At 34.1% G+C, this 15,625-nt stretch overlaps 1 protein-coding gene across 1 annotated transcript in view; it reads left to right on the plus strand.

Moving 5' to 3' along the window:
- Nucleotides 1-15,625, plus strand: part of SI (sucrase-isomaltase) — a 101,140-nt gene that overhangs the window by 69,647 nt on the left and 15,868 nt on the right. Inside the window, exons 32-37 of the mRNA XM_027876017.1 lie at nt 1,393-1,503; nt 2,650-2,712; nt 5,714-5,830; nt 6,466-6,553; nt 7,968-8,106; nt 12,816-12,949. Coding sequence (XP_027731818.1) covers nt 1,393-1,503; nt 2,650-2,712; nt 5,714-5,830; nt 6,466-6,553; nt 7,968-8,106; nt 12,816-12,949 — 652 coding nt within the window. The remainder of the gene's footprint in view (nt 1-1,392; nt 1,504-2,649; nt 2,713-5,713; nt 5,831-6,465; nt 6,554-7,967; nt 8,107-12,815; nt 12,950-15,625) is intronic.

Raw genomic sequence — 15,625 nt, forward strand, 5'->3', positions numbered from 1 at the left:
TAAAGTACTTGACAATGTAAAACAGAAAGTGGAGGTCAACAATTCCAGAATCATGGGTATTCTGGCAAAGGTTTAACAACTGGCACTCTGGGCTGGGTGGGGGAATACAGCTGACACAACTGAAAATTTAATCTGAATTCTTTAATCTAATCAACAAAATAATCAGCCAAATTCTAATTTGTGGCTTTTATCTATTTCTGGGGTATAAATTTTCACACTGGAAATTTAACAATCTGCTTTCTCAAGACAATATTAACTAGCTCCAGAACACCACAGTTAGAACCCACAATCATGTTTCACTCCCCACTACTCATTGTTTCCCTCCTTACACACGTTAATCTTAATTTCGGGGTTCTTAACTCAGATCTTTGGATATTTAAAAATAATATTTCAATAACAATATCTCAATATAAATGTTTTCCTTTGAGATCCTCTATTTTATTCTCTGCATTTAAAAACATTTTCTAGAGAGCCTTCACCAGCCTGTTGAGGTATCTATGACACACAAAAAAGGTTAAGGATCCCCACCCCAAGTTATCTTTGGGGTTCTAATTGACTCCAGTAACAGTCCCAGTTTTCCCTGTAGCAAATATCCTATTACAACAACTCACAACTCATGAGAAAAGCAAAAAAAAAAAAAAAAAATTCCCCTGTATGTCTTTTGATCTAGCCAGGATAAAAAAAAATGACTGTGAAATGTCTATACCTCTACCAATACCAAACTCAAAGAGAGAGGAAGTCTTCTATTCTTGCCAGAGCTGCAAAACTGCTTTAAAATTTGAAATATAAATAAAGAGATTCAGTTTAATACAACTTCCGGATGGCAAGCTGAGTCTCTTTCATGGAGAATTTATTAATGTATTTTAACTTGTTTCATTAGCAAGGAGCAGAACCTAGCTTATTATTAGTACCTGATATACTGATTTCCATGCTCACCGTCCAATGATAGTTTGTTATATTTTACTCATTTACTTGCCACCCAATATAGTTTCCTTCCTTGGTCCATAGAGTTAAATCATCATCAAGGAAGGCAGCATCGAGCTTGGAAGTCTACATGGATATTTGCAATGAAAATAGGAGGAGGAGGAAAACATGGGCAATAGGTGTTGACACAGAGTGGTAGCATACTGTTAAATGGTGAGAAAAAAGGTACACTGTGATTCCTTGACAAAAAGGACAGCTTATATGATAGGGACTGTCAAAGTCCTTCATTAGAATATAAGCTCATTGAGAATAAGAGTCATTTCATTCTCTGTCTTTGTATCTCCAGTGCCTAGAATTGTGCCTGTCACATTGTAAATGCTTAATAAATATTGATTTATTATTTGTTGATTAATGACAACTATACTTTGGTCATAGATTTATTTGATATAAATGAATATTTCAATTCAGGATCCTGCAATTTCTGGAAATGAGACAGAACCCTATCCTGCATATACTAGAGGGCTTCAGAAAGATGTCTTTGTCAGATGGCCAAATACTGATGAAATCTGTTGGGCAAAGGTATGACTATAATAAATATCTTTAAAATAGCCAGAAAGAAAGTAAAGCAGAGAAATAGGAAAGTAAAGAGGAAGGAAGGAAGGACAGATGGAAGGAAAGAAAGAAGAAAAAAGAATGAAGAAGAGAAGAAAGGAAGGAAGGAAACAAGCATTTATTGTGCCTACCATATGCCAGGTATTGTGCTAAATGCTTTAGAAATTTTGTCTTATCTCAACCTGTTTAGAAATACGTTAAATTGAGCGTGCAACAGTAAAAGTCATTTTTCCCCCATTTGCATGTTATTAAATTTTTCATCTAACTTTTAAAAATACCTAAAACTCAATTCATAGGGGAAACAGAGGTTTGTAGTATGGGATTATAATGATTTTTATGAACTAATTTCAGGGATGATAAGGAGGGCATTTAGACTTCAGATGTAGCTGAAGAGATGATCCCAAAGGTCCCTTCCCCTTCTAAAACTGAGATACTATGGACCTATTTGCTTATAAATATATTTTCTATAATCATTTAAAGACATATCTTTCAAAGGAAGAAAATTATCATTTCAGAATGTGTAACATAGAATATTTTGTTGATCCTATCCCTTGAGCCTAATTTAGACAAGGTATTACCTAGAGAATAAGAATCTTCATGGCTCATTTGTTTAACCAATTAGCAGAAACTCCTAATTGATCTGATATCATATCTTTGAGTTCTGTATCTTCTACCAAATTCCCCTGCTGTCAATGAGGAGAGAAACAGACAAAGCTTTAGTATAGTCATCAGTTGACAAGAGGGTTTATCAATGTAAGATTCATTATTTCATTCATGTGGGTACTCTCATTTCCAGATTACAATCTTTCTAAGTCTTAGAAGACAGTTTCATGAGTTGCTTTGGACGTTTTTAAAAAATCACCAGCTGTTGGGCAATGTTCTGCCTTGGAGCCTCTTCAAAATTAACTAGGCTGGTCCTAAGACTAGCTCTACTTATAATGCCACACTCAAGATCACATAGAAATGTTGAAAACCTCTGTACCATGATGAAGTATTATGATAGTACTCTAGTGGAAGGATAATGTAATATACATCCAACATCATATTCTCTTAGGTTTACCTTCTTCAGTGGTAGTGGGATTTGACATCATTTCCTTTCTTTTCTTTCAATAGGTTTGGCCAGATCTGCCCAATATCACAATAGATGAAACTTTGACTGAGGATGAAGCTGTAAATGTAAGTTCATTTTGATTTGCTCCACAATCTAATAGTGATGAGCAAGTAGATTCCTCGATCAATTATAGAAATGCTGTTTGCCTTAGTGGCTAGAGTGCTGTGTGTAGAGACAGAAAGACCTTGGGGGCAAATCATTTCTCCTACACTTACTAGTTGTGTCACCATGGGGTCACAACTACTCCATAAAGCTCAGTTTACTTATTTGTAAAATGAGGATGATAATAATAGGACCTGCATCACCAACATCACAAGCTTTTTGTGAGGCTCAAAGCAGATGACATCCATAGAGTACTCCATGCGTGTTTAAGTGATATATAAAATCAGCTGAGACAGAATGGAATAACAGATAGACAACCACGCTCAGAGTTAGGAAGACTAGAAGTCAAGTCTTGACCCTGATGCAAAGAGGTTATGGGACCTTATCAACTCATGAACATTAGGACATAAGACCCTTCTCTAGATTATATGTTGCAGAAAAGTTACTGGGAATTATTGAGCTTCTTCATTAGAATTTCCCTATGTTGATGAAAACCTAGATCTGCCTCAAGTAAATAAATAAATGTAAATGATTGCAAATGACAGCATTCTTCTAGAAAACACAGTCCACTAAATCAATGTTTTAAAGATATAGGTTTAGTTAACTAAAATTATAGCTTTAGATTTAAATATAATGCCCCTTCTGATTTCAGTCTTAAAACCCACACTATAGCTGTCAGGCTAGTTACTCTACACACCCTTTCCAGTAGCAATAGCAGCATTGATTTAACTACAGTTCTAGAACTGGAAAGCAGGAAGGAGGAGGAGTGAACACACTAGGTGTCAGTGACAGGCAAGGAAGATGACAAGAAAATAGCTGGCGTGGAAGAGAGTCAGCTAGACACTGTTGTCCAAGTGGCACATTAACCAATTTGGACAGTGCAGGACTCAGGGCATGAGTTCAAGAGTTGAGCACTATTACCATCATTATTAAGAACTAGAATTTTCAAAACTCTTTAACTTTTGCATATTATTTTGCAAATATTATCTCATTTTATCTTTATAACAATTTTGGGATGTAGATGCTACTACTAACATCTTCATTTTACAGATGTGGAAACTGAGGCAGACTGCGGTTAAATGAATTGCTTAGGATCACACATCTAATAAATGTCTGAGACTAGCTTTGAACTCAGCTCTTTCTGACTCCAAGTCCAATGCTCTCTTCACTATGCCAGTTAGCTATTAAGTCCCATAGTGCATTGTCTCTCTAGGTATGGTGTTGATGAGGTCTCATCAACAGGGTGGATAACAAGAAGATGGCCAGGATTGAATGTCATGGTGGCGAAGGTCAGGGAATTAAATAATTTTGTCCTGGACTCCACCACACCCATTCATCATCACTTCCATCTGGAGAATTTCTAGGGCATGCAAAAGATGATAAAATTCTAGCATGGGGCTCAAAGAATTAGATTGCTATTCATTTGATTAATCAACCAATCAATTAACAAGGTCAAGGACGGGGAGGTCCACATCATGACCCTGAACAGAAGCAAAAAAAAAAAAAAATACAGAATTTGAGAATCCCAGAATTGGAAAATACCTCAGAGACCAAGTATTCCTATTCTTACCTGAACAAAATTTTCTTCATAATGTCACACGGGGGGTCATCCAGGTTTTGTTTGAAGGCTTCTAGTAAAAAGGCTCACTACCTTCTGATACTGCCCATTCCACCATCAGAACAACTGAGGGACAGCATGCTTACATGTAGCTCAAATCTTCCTCTCTTCAATTTATACCTGTGCTGTCTAGATCTGTCTGCTTGGGCCTAGCAGATTATGTCTAATCCTTCCACGTGAGAGTCACCCAAATACTTGAGGACAGTTATGTCACTACCCTTAACCCCAATCTTCTTTTCTCTAGAGTCCAGGGCTTCTTACACTTTTTTCCACTTAGACCTCTCTTTTCACAATTCATCAGTGTTCATTGGCGTTGCGTGGCCTGAAGGCATGTGTGCTGCAAAGTGCTCGTGTTTTTGTGTTCAGAACCAAGGCTGCAGTGAAGTTGCTGATGCAGAACGGCCAAGCACTGCCAGAAACACCTTTGATTCAATATGTGTTTTGTTTTGAATTAATTTTTGGCTGTTGCATGTTCAGAAACCTTTTACTATTGCCAAATATTTTGTGACCCAACATGGGGTCGCAACTCACAGTTTAAGAAGTGCTCAGTTCCTTCACCTTCTCATACAGCTGTGAATATTTCAGTAGAATAAATCAGCTTAGGGTCATCCACAACAACTAGGGCCACAAATCTAGAAGTGGAAGGGAGCATAGAAGGCGAACTAGTCCAACTCCCTTGTTTTATAGGTGAGGAAGAGATATAACTGAATTTCAGAGAGGAATTAGGAACCATGTAAAACATTCCTGTGATTTCACCTGAACTCTGATGACTATTTTTTTTTTTTGTCTTTTATTCCTACTTTCTAGCACATAGTAGGTACTTAAAATGACTTGAAGGAGCTGGGTGGTAGAGAGTGTTGAACTTAAAGTTAGCGAATCTTGAGTTCAAATCTAGCCTCAGACCCATTCTGGGCAAGTTATCTAACATCTCTGTGCCTCTGTTTTCTCATCTGGAAAATGACGATAAGAATAACATCTAACTTTGAAGCTTGTTGTGAGGATAAAATGAGATGATATCTGTAAAGTACTTTTCATCAAAATATGTATATGTACATGCATATGTATGTATATGTATATACACACACATATATACATACATATGATACACCATTACTATTCTTATTATTAGTATATGTTTGCTGAAATAAAATTAATTCAATTTAATTGAGGTGAAGAGTATGATGGTAGGGTAAACATGTGTGCTAATATAATTATAACCATCTTCATCATTGCTTCTGAACAATTTCTAAGTTGAGAAAAGGTCTAAAGGAAATTCCTTAATTAACCTCAGTTCCTCAAAAATAGACTCAATTCTTCACAATGAATTTTATATCGTTCTTTTACAGGCTTCCCGAGCTCACGCAGCCTTTCCAGATTTTTTCCGACCAAACACAGCTGATTGGTGGGCAACTGAAATTCAAGATTTCTACATTAATCATATGAAGTTTGATGGTTTGTGGATTGTAAGTGGACAGAACTTTCAGAAAATTCATATAAAGGATTAGCCAAGATATGTTCACCTTCTTCTATTTAGTCTGTTTTTTTGGAAATTTTTCATTTAATTACCGAGGCATTAATGAAATTGCCCCATTTGTTGGCTTCTCCTTCTGAGCATGAATGAATTTTTGAATTTCTTCTAAACAAAGGGGAAAAAAATCTCAAGTCATTGATGATAAAGTGGATAGATAGAATGCTACATTTGGGTTAAGGAAGACCTGCTGTGAATCCTACATCTAACACTTACTATGTGGGGCCACAGGCAAATCAAATCGCCTCTCTGAGTGTCAATTTCCTCATTTTTCAAATGAGGATAATAATGTCAAAATAGCCACTGAATCTAGAAGCTAGGACATTTGGGTGAGATAGTGCATGCAGATAACTTTACAAACTTGAAATTAGCACATAGTCAAAATTACTGTACTACATTTTCATATATACGGAATTATAATTTACTGTGGAGATATTGTTTTATAAATATTTGTGGTTACTTAAAATCTGTGTACAAATATATGATAGCCCAAAAAAGTTATATTTAAGCACTCACTGAGTTACACAATTGTAGAAAAAAAGGAAGTTTTTTTGTGTGCCTTTGTTTTAGGATATGAATGAACCATCTAGCTTCGTCAATGGGACGACTTCTAATGTATGCCGAAATGAAACTCTAAATTACCCACCTTATTTTCCAGGTAAGAATGAATTTGATATAATCACTGTGAGGTGATGACAAGTAAAATGAATCATGACTATCCATGATATTATAGGCTTGGGACCCTATTGAAGGTGAGTGAAGTGACCCACTCCCCTTTGCAAAAGCATTTATTTTATTGGCCCGCAGAATCTGAATTTGGAAAGTCACCAGGGGCCATCTATTTCCACCCTTGCCTGGATAAACATCTCTGATAAGTGGTCATCAAGCCTCTTCCTGAAGATCTCAAGAGAACAGGAAAACATCCCTTTCCACTTTAAGTTAACCCTCATTGTTAGGCATTTGTTTTTTCTCTATAACTGTGATTTTTGGCAACTTCTACTTGCTACTCTCAGTTCTGTCCTCTAGAGCCAACCAGAACATCTATAAGCCAATATTCTACATGACAACCATCCAAATATTGGAAGAAAGCTTCCCTTCCTGCCCCTCCCCTCCCTTCCCCTCCTCTTCCCTTCCCTTCTTTTTTTTTGGGTGAACATTATAGCACTCAATTTACACATATACATGCATATATGTGTATGCATGTATATATGTGCATATATGTATATGTATGTGTACACACATACATATGTGTGTATCTATCTTGGCAGAAAATACCTTTTTTTTAAGAGGAGCTATGTTTACCTGTAGATATTTCAAAGCTTTAGTTAGACATTTTTTGATGAAAATACATATTTTTGTTTTCACCAGGATTAAATTAAAGATGGAGGATCAGTGCATAAAAGTCTGTCACTGATATTGGCAAGAGAAGAAGTAGTACTCAGGCCTTCCCTACTAGGCAGTGGCTTCTTCATATCCCCTTTTTCATTTCTTTCATCCTTTGAATCCCCTTAGGTTTGGCCTGGGCACAAATGAGCTGTGTTAAATTTCATTGAGTTGGGCTAGCTAAGATACAAGGCATTGTCAACCCTACTAAGAGGCTTTGGACCAAAGAGCAATAATCTAGGTTGTAATATCTGCCTGTCCCTCTAATTCCTAGATATTAAGTTAAATCTATTGGGAGACTATTGGGAGTCTCTTTAATAAACACTTTCTACCTAAATATGCATGTTGAATAAATTTATTACAAGAATAGATTTGTACCAGTATATTTAATTAATTTGTGAACTGATTCATTTTTTTTGTATTGCAGTTCATATATGCAATATTTCAAGATATTTTGGAATAATAGTGTTAGTTAAGCTTATTGAACTATCTGTTGACTCTAAAAAACATATATAAAGCATGCCTTAACATGGTTAAAAATTTGAAATACATTATTTAAAAAAGTGGTTTGAAATATTGGCAAAATATGCTTATAAAGTATAATAGATAAAGTAGAATAATTCTAAGGGTTGATAGTGATTATTTTTTAATAAGTTAGTGGCATTGCTTTTTTAATTGCTCATCTTCAGACTTAACAAAAAGAGGAGAAGGATTGCATTTCAGAACAATGTGCATGGAAACTGAACAGATCTTGAGTGATGGAACCTCAGTACTGCATTATGATGTCCATAACTTATATGGATGGTCCCAAATGAAACCAACTTATGAGTAAGTAATTTTTCACTATTAATCCTTCTGTAAAACTATTTGATGCTTTATCCCCTTAAAATACTTTTATTGCTTATTAATATATGCCAGGATAATGTACCCTTTCTGAATTTGACACTTTATATAGATGAAAAAACTGAATATTAGAGGCTCAATATTTTCCTAAGGACATACAAATTGCAAATTTGTAGAGGCCTTATTTGAAGTTAGGTAATCTGATGTCATATCTACCATTTTTTCCCATTATACTATTTGTGTCACCTAGGAGGTACAGTGGATAGAGTGCTGAACATGGTCGAGGAAGATGAGTTCAAATTTAGCCTCAGATAATTTCTAGCCCTTTGACCCTTGGCCAGTGACATAACTTCTGCCTTCTTCATTTTCCCCATCTATAAAATGGGATAATGATAATAACAACTAGGGTTGTTGTGAGGATAAAATGCTATGATACTTGTAAAATGCTTTGTAAACATTAGAACAGTAAATAATAAAAATGATAATTAATAATTATTAGCTATAGTGTCATTAATATTATTACCACACTGTAGGAAAAATCAGATAAAGATATGATTGATATTCAAAAGCTATTAGGAATATTTGGTGTACATCTCTATGTTAGGATGATTATATAGAGAAAAATTACCACATTTTTCTGCTAGAGATACCTTGGTAACACTGAGACAAAACACTGGACTGAATGGGACCAAAGTCTAATCTATAGAAATTTCCTTGCTTAGCTGTAAATAATAATACTAATAATGGTAGCTGTTACTTTGTGCAAGGCATCATGCTAAGTGCTTCACATTTATTTCATTTGATCCTCATAAGGACCGTGAAAGTAGGTGATATTATTATCTCCATTCAACAGATGAGGAAACTGAGGCAAACAGAAGTTAAGTGACTTGCCCAGGGTTGCATTGCTAGTAAGTGTCTGAGGCTGGATTTGAACTCAGGACCTCCTGATTCCAGGCCTGGCATTCTATCCTCTGAGCCAACTAGCTATCAATTAACAAAAAGTCACATTAATCATTTGAATTACTAAGTGATTGTTTTTTTTTTTCCTTATTCTCTCACCCTCCCCTCTAGAAATCCCTCCCTTATCCTCTCCACCCTACCTATCCCCGTACTATTTTATTTCTTCTGATTTTAGAAGACTTTTAAACTCATTTTTACATATAGTATACATATGTATGTATATATATGTATATATATGTATGTGTATATATATGTATGTATAAATGTATTGTTCCCTCTTGAACCTATTTCCCATGAAAGCAGGTTACCACAACTACCTACCCTTCTCCCCCCTACAATTCCTCTGTGTAGTTTCTTCCTCCTGAGTCTCATTTGTATGAGATAATTACTCTTTTTAGCTATTTCTATACAGTTTTACTTTTAAAAGTCATTATCATAATCAGGTCTACCCCAATCTTTCTTACAAACTATCAGATTATTGATAACATTTTTAGACATACATTTTAAATTTTGCACACATAAAAGGTAAACAGTCTGTCCATTATTGAATTGCTTGTAGTTGGTCTTTTTTATGTACCCTCTTGCACGTCAAATATTCTATTAAGTTCAGGTTTTCTTTTTTTTGACAAAGTCCTGAAAGTCTGACAGTTGATCAAATGTCCATTTTTTTTATTCAGAATTATCCTGACCTTTGCTGGGTATGATATTTTTGGTCAGAACTCTAGTTCTTTCGCTCTTTGATACATAGTGTTCCAAGACCTGCAATCCTTCAGTGTTATGGCTGCTAGATCCTGTGATTCTAATTGTGGCACTTCCGTATTTAAATTGTTTTCTTCTTGTTGCTCTTAACATTTTATCCTTGAACTGGGGGTTTCTGAATTTAACTATAATGTTCCTACGAGTTTTCCTCATAGGATCGCTTTCAAGTGGTAAGCAATGGATTTTTTCTATTTCTACTTTCCCCTCTTCTTCTAATACTTCAGGACATTTTTCTTTAATTCAGTTCATTTTTTTTTAAATTTAGTTCATTTTAATTTAATTTTAATTAACTTTTACTTTTATTTCATTTTTATTTATTTAATTTAACTAATTAACTTTAATTCAGATGATTCTATTTTTAAAAGTTCTATTGAACAAATCATTTACACATAGTCGTAGACTTTTACAAAAATGATTTAGGAGAATGACATAAGTCATTTAAATTTTTTTGTCTTTTTTAAAAAAATTAAATAATATTCTTAACTAGACATGTTAAGATTAAAATGATTTGGGGCAATACTTACAAAAAATAAGGCAGCTAAGTGGCACAGTGGATAGAGCATCAGATCTGGACTAAGGAAGTCCTGAGTTCAAATCCTGCCTCAAATATTTACTAGCTGTGTGAAACTGGGCAAGTGACTTAACCCTGTTTGCCTCAGTTCCTCATTTGTAAAATGAACTGGGGAAGGAAACAGCAAACTGCTTCAGTATCTTTGCCATTAAAACCCCAAATGGGGACTCAGAGAGTTGTATACGCCCGAAAACAATTTCTAAAAATAGGTTAAAAAACTCAAGATAGTAAAGTCATGATGATCTTCTGTCTAATACAATTAAGTCAAGTTCATTAATTAAGCACGTACCATGAATAAGGCATTATTTTAGGAGCTGAATGTATAAAGACAAGGTGAAAAAACCACAACAGTCCCTGCCTTCAAAAAGCTTACATTCTATTGGTGCACTGCAACCTGTAAACAGATAACTAAATACACACTAATTTAAATAGAGAAAAAGCATTATTACTACTATTGATGTCATTTTACATCAGCAAAGACAGTTTTAAGGATTATATTTGAAAATAAGAGGAAAAGAAAAGATTCACATTCACCAAGTGGGGAATGACGGGGAGGATTTCTCTATTTGAATATAGTTTAATATTTCATTGTCTCCTAATTTAAATAGTTTATCTTAAATCTTTCAGTTGTCCTTTATTTTATTTTTGAGAGTTCCTTGGTAATTTGTTCATCCTCTGATGTCAGATTTAACTAAAGGTCAAGTATTTCAATGCAGAGTTTTTGAGAAAGGTTCATGTTTCCTTAAAGGAAGGACAGAATTTATACCTAAGCCTTGGTTTTTCTGATATATACATTAAATACATACCGATTTGTCAAATGTATAGTATGTAAATGTTTGTCAACACACACATTTGTGCAGATACCTAATATACATGTATGTGCTTACATTTTATATCTTTATGTGTGTGTATGTGCACATATATATACCCATACACATATACACATGCATGCACATATTACACAAATACTCATACAACTGGCTTCCAATTGATGCAAATGATGATTCTGATGAATGGTCACATCATTTTAATTTACACTGCGTATTTCAATTGGGTTAGGACCAATACCATATTTTACATAATTAGTTTAAATACACACAAATATATTCAAATGTATTTGTGTATTTAAATTCACGCAAATGATGTGTGTTCACATTATTTGTGTAAATTTGAATAAATGCAATCACTTTGCAAGATTTCTTATTTACACTAATTAGGACTAGTGATATACATGATATTTACACAAAATTCACATTAGACATATACAAAATGGTACATATAAAAAAATATCTATCTACCCATCAATCTATCCATCTATCCATCTATCTACCCACCCATATACATGTATTTTATGGATCTGTAAATCATAGTGGTGTGTTTACTTTCTCCAATGATGTGCATTAGAACTCAACCATAGTTGTCCATCTTGTGTGATTCTTGCCCATTTCCTTTCATCTTTCATAGCAGGTCTACCTGGAGTGCTGGAGACATTTTTTTAAATTCCTTGATATTTCATATATTACACTGGAGTATATAGATTATACATCAATCCTCTTTCACAATTACTACATGATTACTCTCTGTCTCTGTCTGTCTTTCTGTCTCTGTTTCTTCTCTCTGTCTCTCTTTTTCCTCTGGTAACACACTACATCTATTTTCTTGGGCTCTTTAAACCTCCTCATTGAATGATGTTTGTTTTCATTAAGTGTCTTAATGTTATGGGGATAATTGAAGGCACCATCTTCTTTTATATACCTCCTATTTTCTATAGACATTAGAAATTTGATTTGATGCTATTGCATTTTCATGTTTTTTTAATTTTAATTATTTTTTTAATTTGGTATTGATTTTGACCTTTGATCTAATGATCTTATACTATAACATATGAAATAATACTCCATAATTTTCCTCCACAGAAATAACTTTTTCTAAAATGATTTCCACATTAGTAATCAATAGTTTTCAAACTAAGAAGCCACAAATTCTTTTTTTTTGTTGTTGTTGATGTTGCTTTCCAACTTGAATACTTTACAAGTATTTGGATTTTATTTATTAATTCCAAACCATATTTTCTGAGAAAAAAGATGAATAAATCTTTTTTCCTGCATTTTAATTGAGCAGATATGTTAATGTTAATATCTAAAAAAATCTATTAAACTACCAGTAAGCAAAGTGAATACTGACAGTTATTTAGTTCTGATAATTGAAATGAGAAGAAATTGTCAGCATAAGATTTAAACTTGGTTAATTTCTCACAACGTAATAATATATTTATAATAAATTTAAAGAAAATATTTTATGCTAGAGTATACTTCTTCATAGTTTGAATGGCAAATCAAATGTTTCTAATGTTTTACACATATACTTAATTTCTTTACCTTTTTCATTCCCTTTACTACATTAGTGCCTTGCAAAAAACAACAGGCAAACGAGGAATTGTTATCTCTCGTTCCACATACCCTACTGGTGGTCGATGGGGAGGACACTGGCTTGGTGACAACTATGCAAACTGGAACAATTTGGACAAATCCATCATTGGTAAGTAGCAACTATTAACTATCATAAACCATTTAAGGTTGGATTATCATGGTTAAGTTTTCGGATTTTGTTTTTAAGCATAACATTAGAGACTTTTTCAACTGCTTTGCTGAAATCCAGCTTAAATGTTAAGAGCATTCTCCTAGCGGTCAGTCTACTAGAAATTCCAGTACTTCAAAGATCTGTCATTTCCTCTGGGGATACTTCTCTCCCTAACTCTGAATACAAACTTTATATGACTTAGTCTGTTGTATTTTGAGTAACATGGTTGAAGAATTAATTAATTTACAGCAAACAGGTTGATGAACAATTCTTTCTTTTTTTTCTTTTTCTTTTGAGAATGGGTTTCTGTAACTCACCTGACTAGAATTGCAAGGGCCATTCATGTGCACAATCCTATTGCTGATCTGCAGAGAAACTTTGACCTTTTCTGTTTCTGACCTAAGCCTATATGTACTTCCTTGTTCAGCCTGGTACCCCAAAGCCCCTCTCCTCAATGCTCACTGTATTGATGATAGCTTTAGTGCAGACCCCTGATGGTTTTTAGCCTTCCTGCAGCTTTGAAATCCTGAACTCCAGTGATATGTCAGTTTCAGCTTCTCTGGTAGGGGAGAGAATAGGCATATGATACCGTGCTTAGCAGATTATGATCATTTCCAGATTTATCTTGGTTTATATTTGAATAACAGATCTTCATTTCATGGCAGAATCTGTCCTTGAAGAATTCTAATTTCAAAGGACCTGACAAAATTTTGTCTCCTCAAGATCTATAACTTGTGCATTGCAGAAGTCAGGGGCCTCTCCATCCCATAATAATGCAAGAAAGGCTATTCTAGTTATGAAAGAAAGGAAAAAAAAAGAAGGAAGGAAAAAAGGAGGAAAGAAGGAAAGAGAAAATAAGAAAGAAAGGAAGGAAGGAGGAAGAAAGAGAGAAAGAGAGAAAGAAAAGAAGAAGTAAGGCAGGCAGGTAGGAAGAAAACTGCATGAAAACTAGGAAGGAAAGAAAGAGGGAATGAAGGAAAGAAGAATGTAGAAGAAGGAAGAGAGGATGAAATAAAGAAGTTTCACTAACTGTAGGCTAGGATATTTATAATGAAATGGAATTTCTTTGTAGGAATCTCCATAAATAAAAAAAAAAAGATTTCAGTCCTTTCTAGGTAAAGTTTGCATACGTGCAGTTTTTGTATGCACATATAAAATTTACTTATAATTATTGTACTGACAGGTATAGATTGTTTTCATATACTTTGCTTTGGTAAATTACAACCAGAAGTACTAATTTCAAAATCTTAAAATGTACAAAACCTTATAATGTACAAATGTGTCACTGTGGTGCTAGATAGCAGCACTACATGGAGAGAAAAGTTTATAGGACTCTATATTAGAGAAAAATAAGAAATGTGATTGGAAATTAGAGCAGTGCTTTATTCAGTCCATTACTTTATTTTTGAAAAAAAAAAAATAGCCAGGAAAGCTTCCTTCCTGGAAGAGCATAGAAACCATCTCCCATTGTCAATGTCCCAATAATAAGCCATTATGGATCTGTCAGCCAGGCTTTTTCAAATCCCATTTTAAGATTGCCCATATTGGCCATCTGTAAGGTTTTGGATTAACAATAGCATTGCATTTATTAGTCAAGGAAGTGGTGAAGGCCAGAGTTATGCTGGGATTCTGGCATTAGAATTCATTCCAGATAGCTCCATAGGCTAGATGGAGGAATGGATAGTTTGAATTTTCTTCCTATAAATCATTATTCATGGTGGAATATAACAAATTATAAAAAAAAGAAAAAATCATTTTGAAATTCTGTGCGACAAAGAAACAGTACTCACATAAGAAACTGCATGAGGAAAAGCTGAATCATAAAATATTTAAGGGGGACTGGTAATTTTTTATTTAGATATATTGAGTAACTAAATTAATGGCAAATAAAATATCCCCAATCATTTATTGAACAATCACTCACAGAATTATAAGCATGGAGATGAAAGATACTGTAAGGGGATCTTGTCCTTCCCTCACTATTCAATTTACTGATGAGAAAACTGGGATCTACAGAATTTAAATGACTTACTCAAGGTCCTATTGGAAGTAAGCAAAAGGTGCAGGATTCTAACTCAGGTCTTCATACCGTCTCAATCCGCAATCATTTATTAGGCATAAACTATGGGCCAGGATCCAGGGATAAAAAGATAAAAATGAACACCACCTTTGTATAGGCAGAAATAATCCAAAGATATGTGAATAGATAATAGTTATTTTTAAGTTGCAGAATTGTTCAAATCAAAATATGTAAATGGTGCAATTTAGGTCCTATTAAATACACTTGTTTTTCTTATTTGCCATGTAAGCAGATTTTTCTACAATTACTGCCCTTTTCTTCATAGCAGTTCTGTGTCTCTGTCTCTGTCTCTCTTTCACTTTCTTTATTTCTGTCTCTGTCTCTTGGTCTCTGTTTTTCTCTCTTTCTTCCTCTATGCTTTCCCTCTAATTTTCTTCTCTAATTTGTCAGAATATGTTGGTAAATTTCACCAAATAACTTTTCAATTTTTCAAATAAATTGGTTCAAATCAATAAGGTTTTTACAATCATCCTTATAGGAATTCTGACATGTTTGGGTAGCTAGTCAACTTCTCTGTTTAATATTGCATATTAAAAATGTTTCAGTTGTACATT

The sequence above is a fragment of the Vombatus ursinus genome, unplaced genomic scaffold, assembly GCF_900497805.2.
Source record: "Vombatus ursinus unplaced genomic scaffold, bare-nosed wombat genome assembly UNPS02014810.1, whole genome shotgun sequence".
Lineage (NCBI taxonomy): Eukaryota > Metazoa > Chordata > Mammalia > Diprotodontia > Vombatidae > Vombatus > Vombatus ursinus.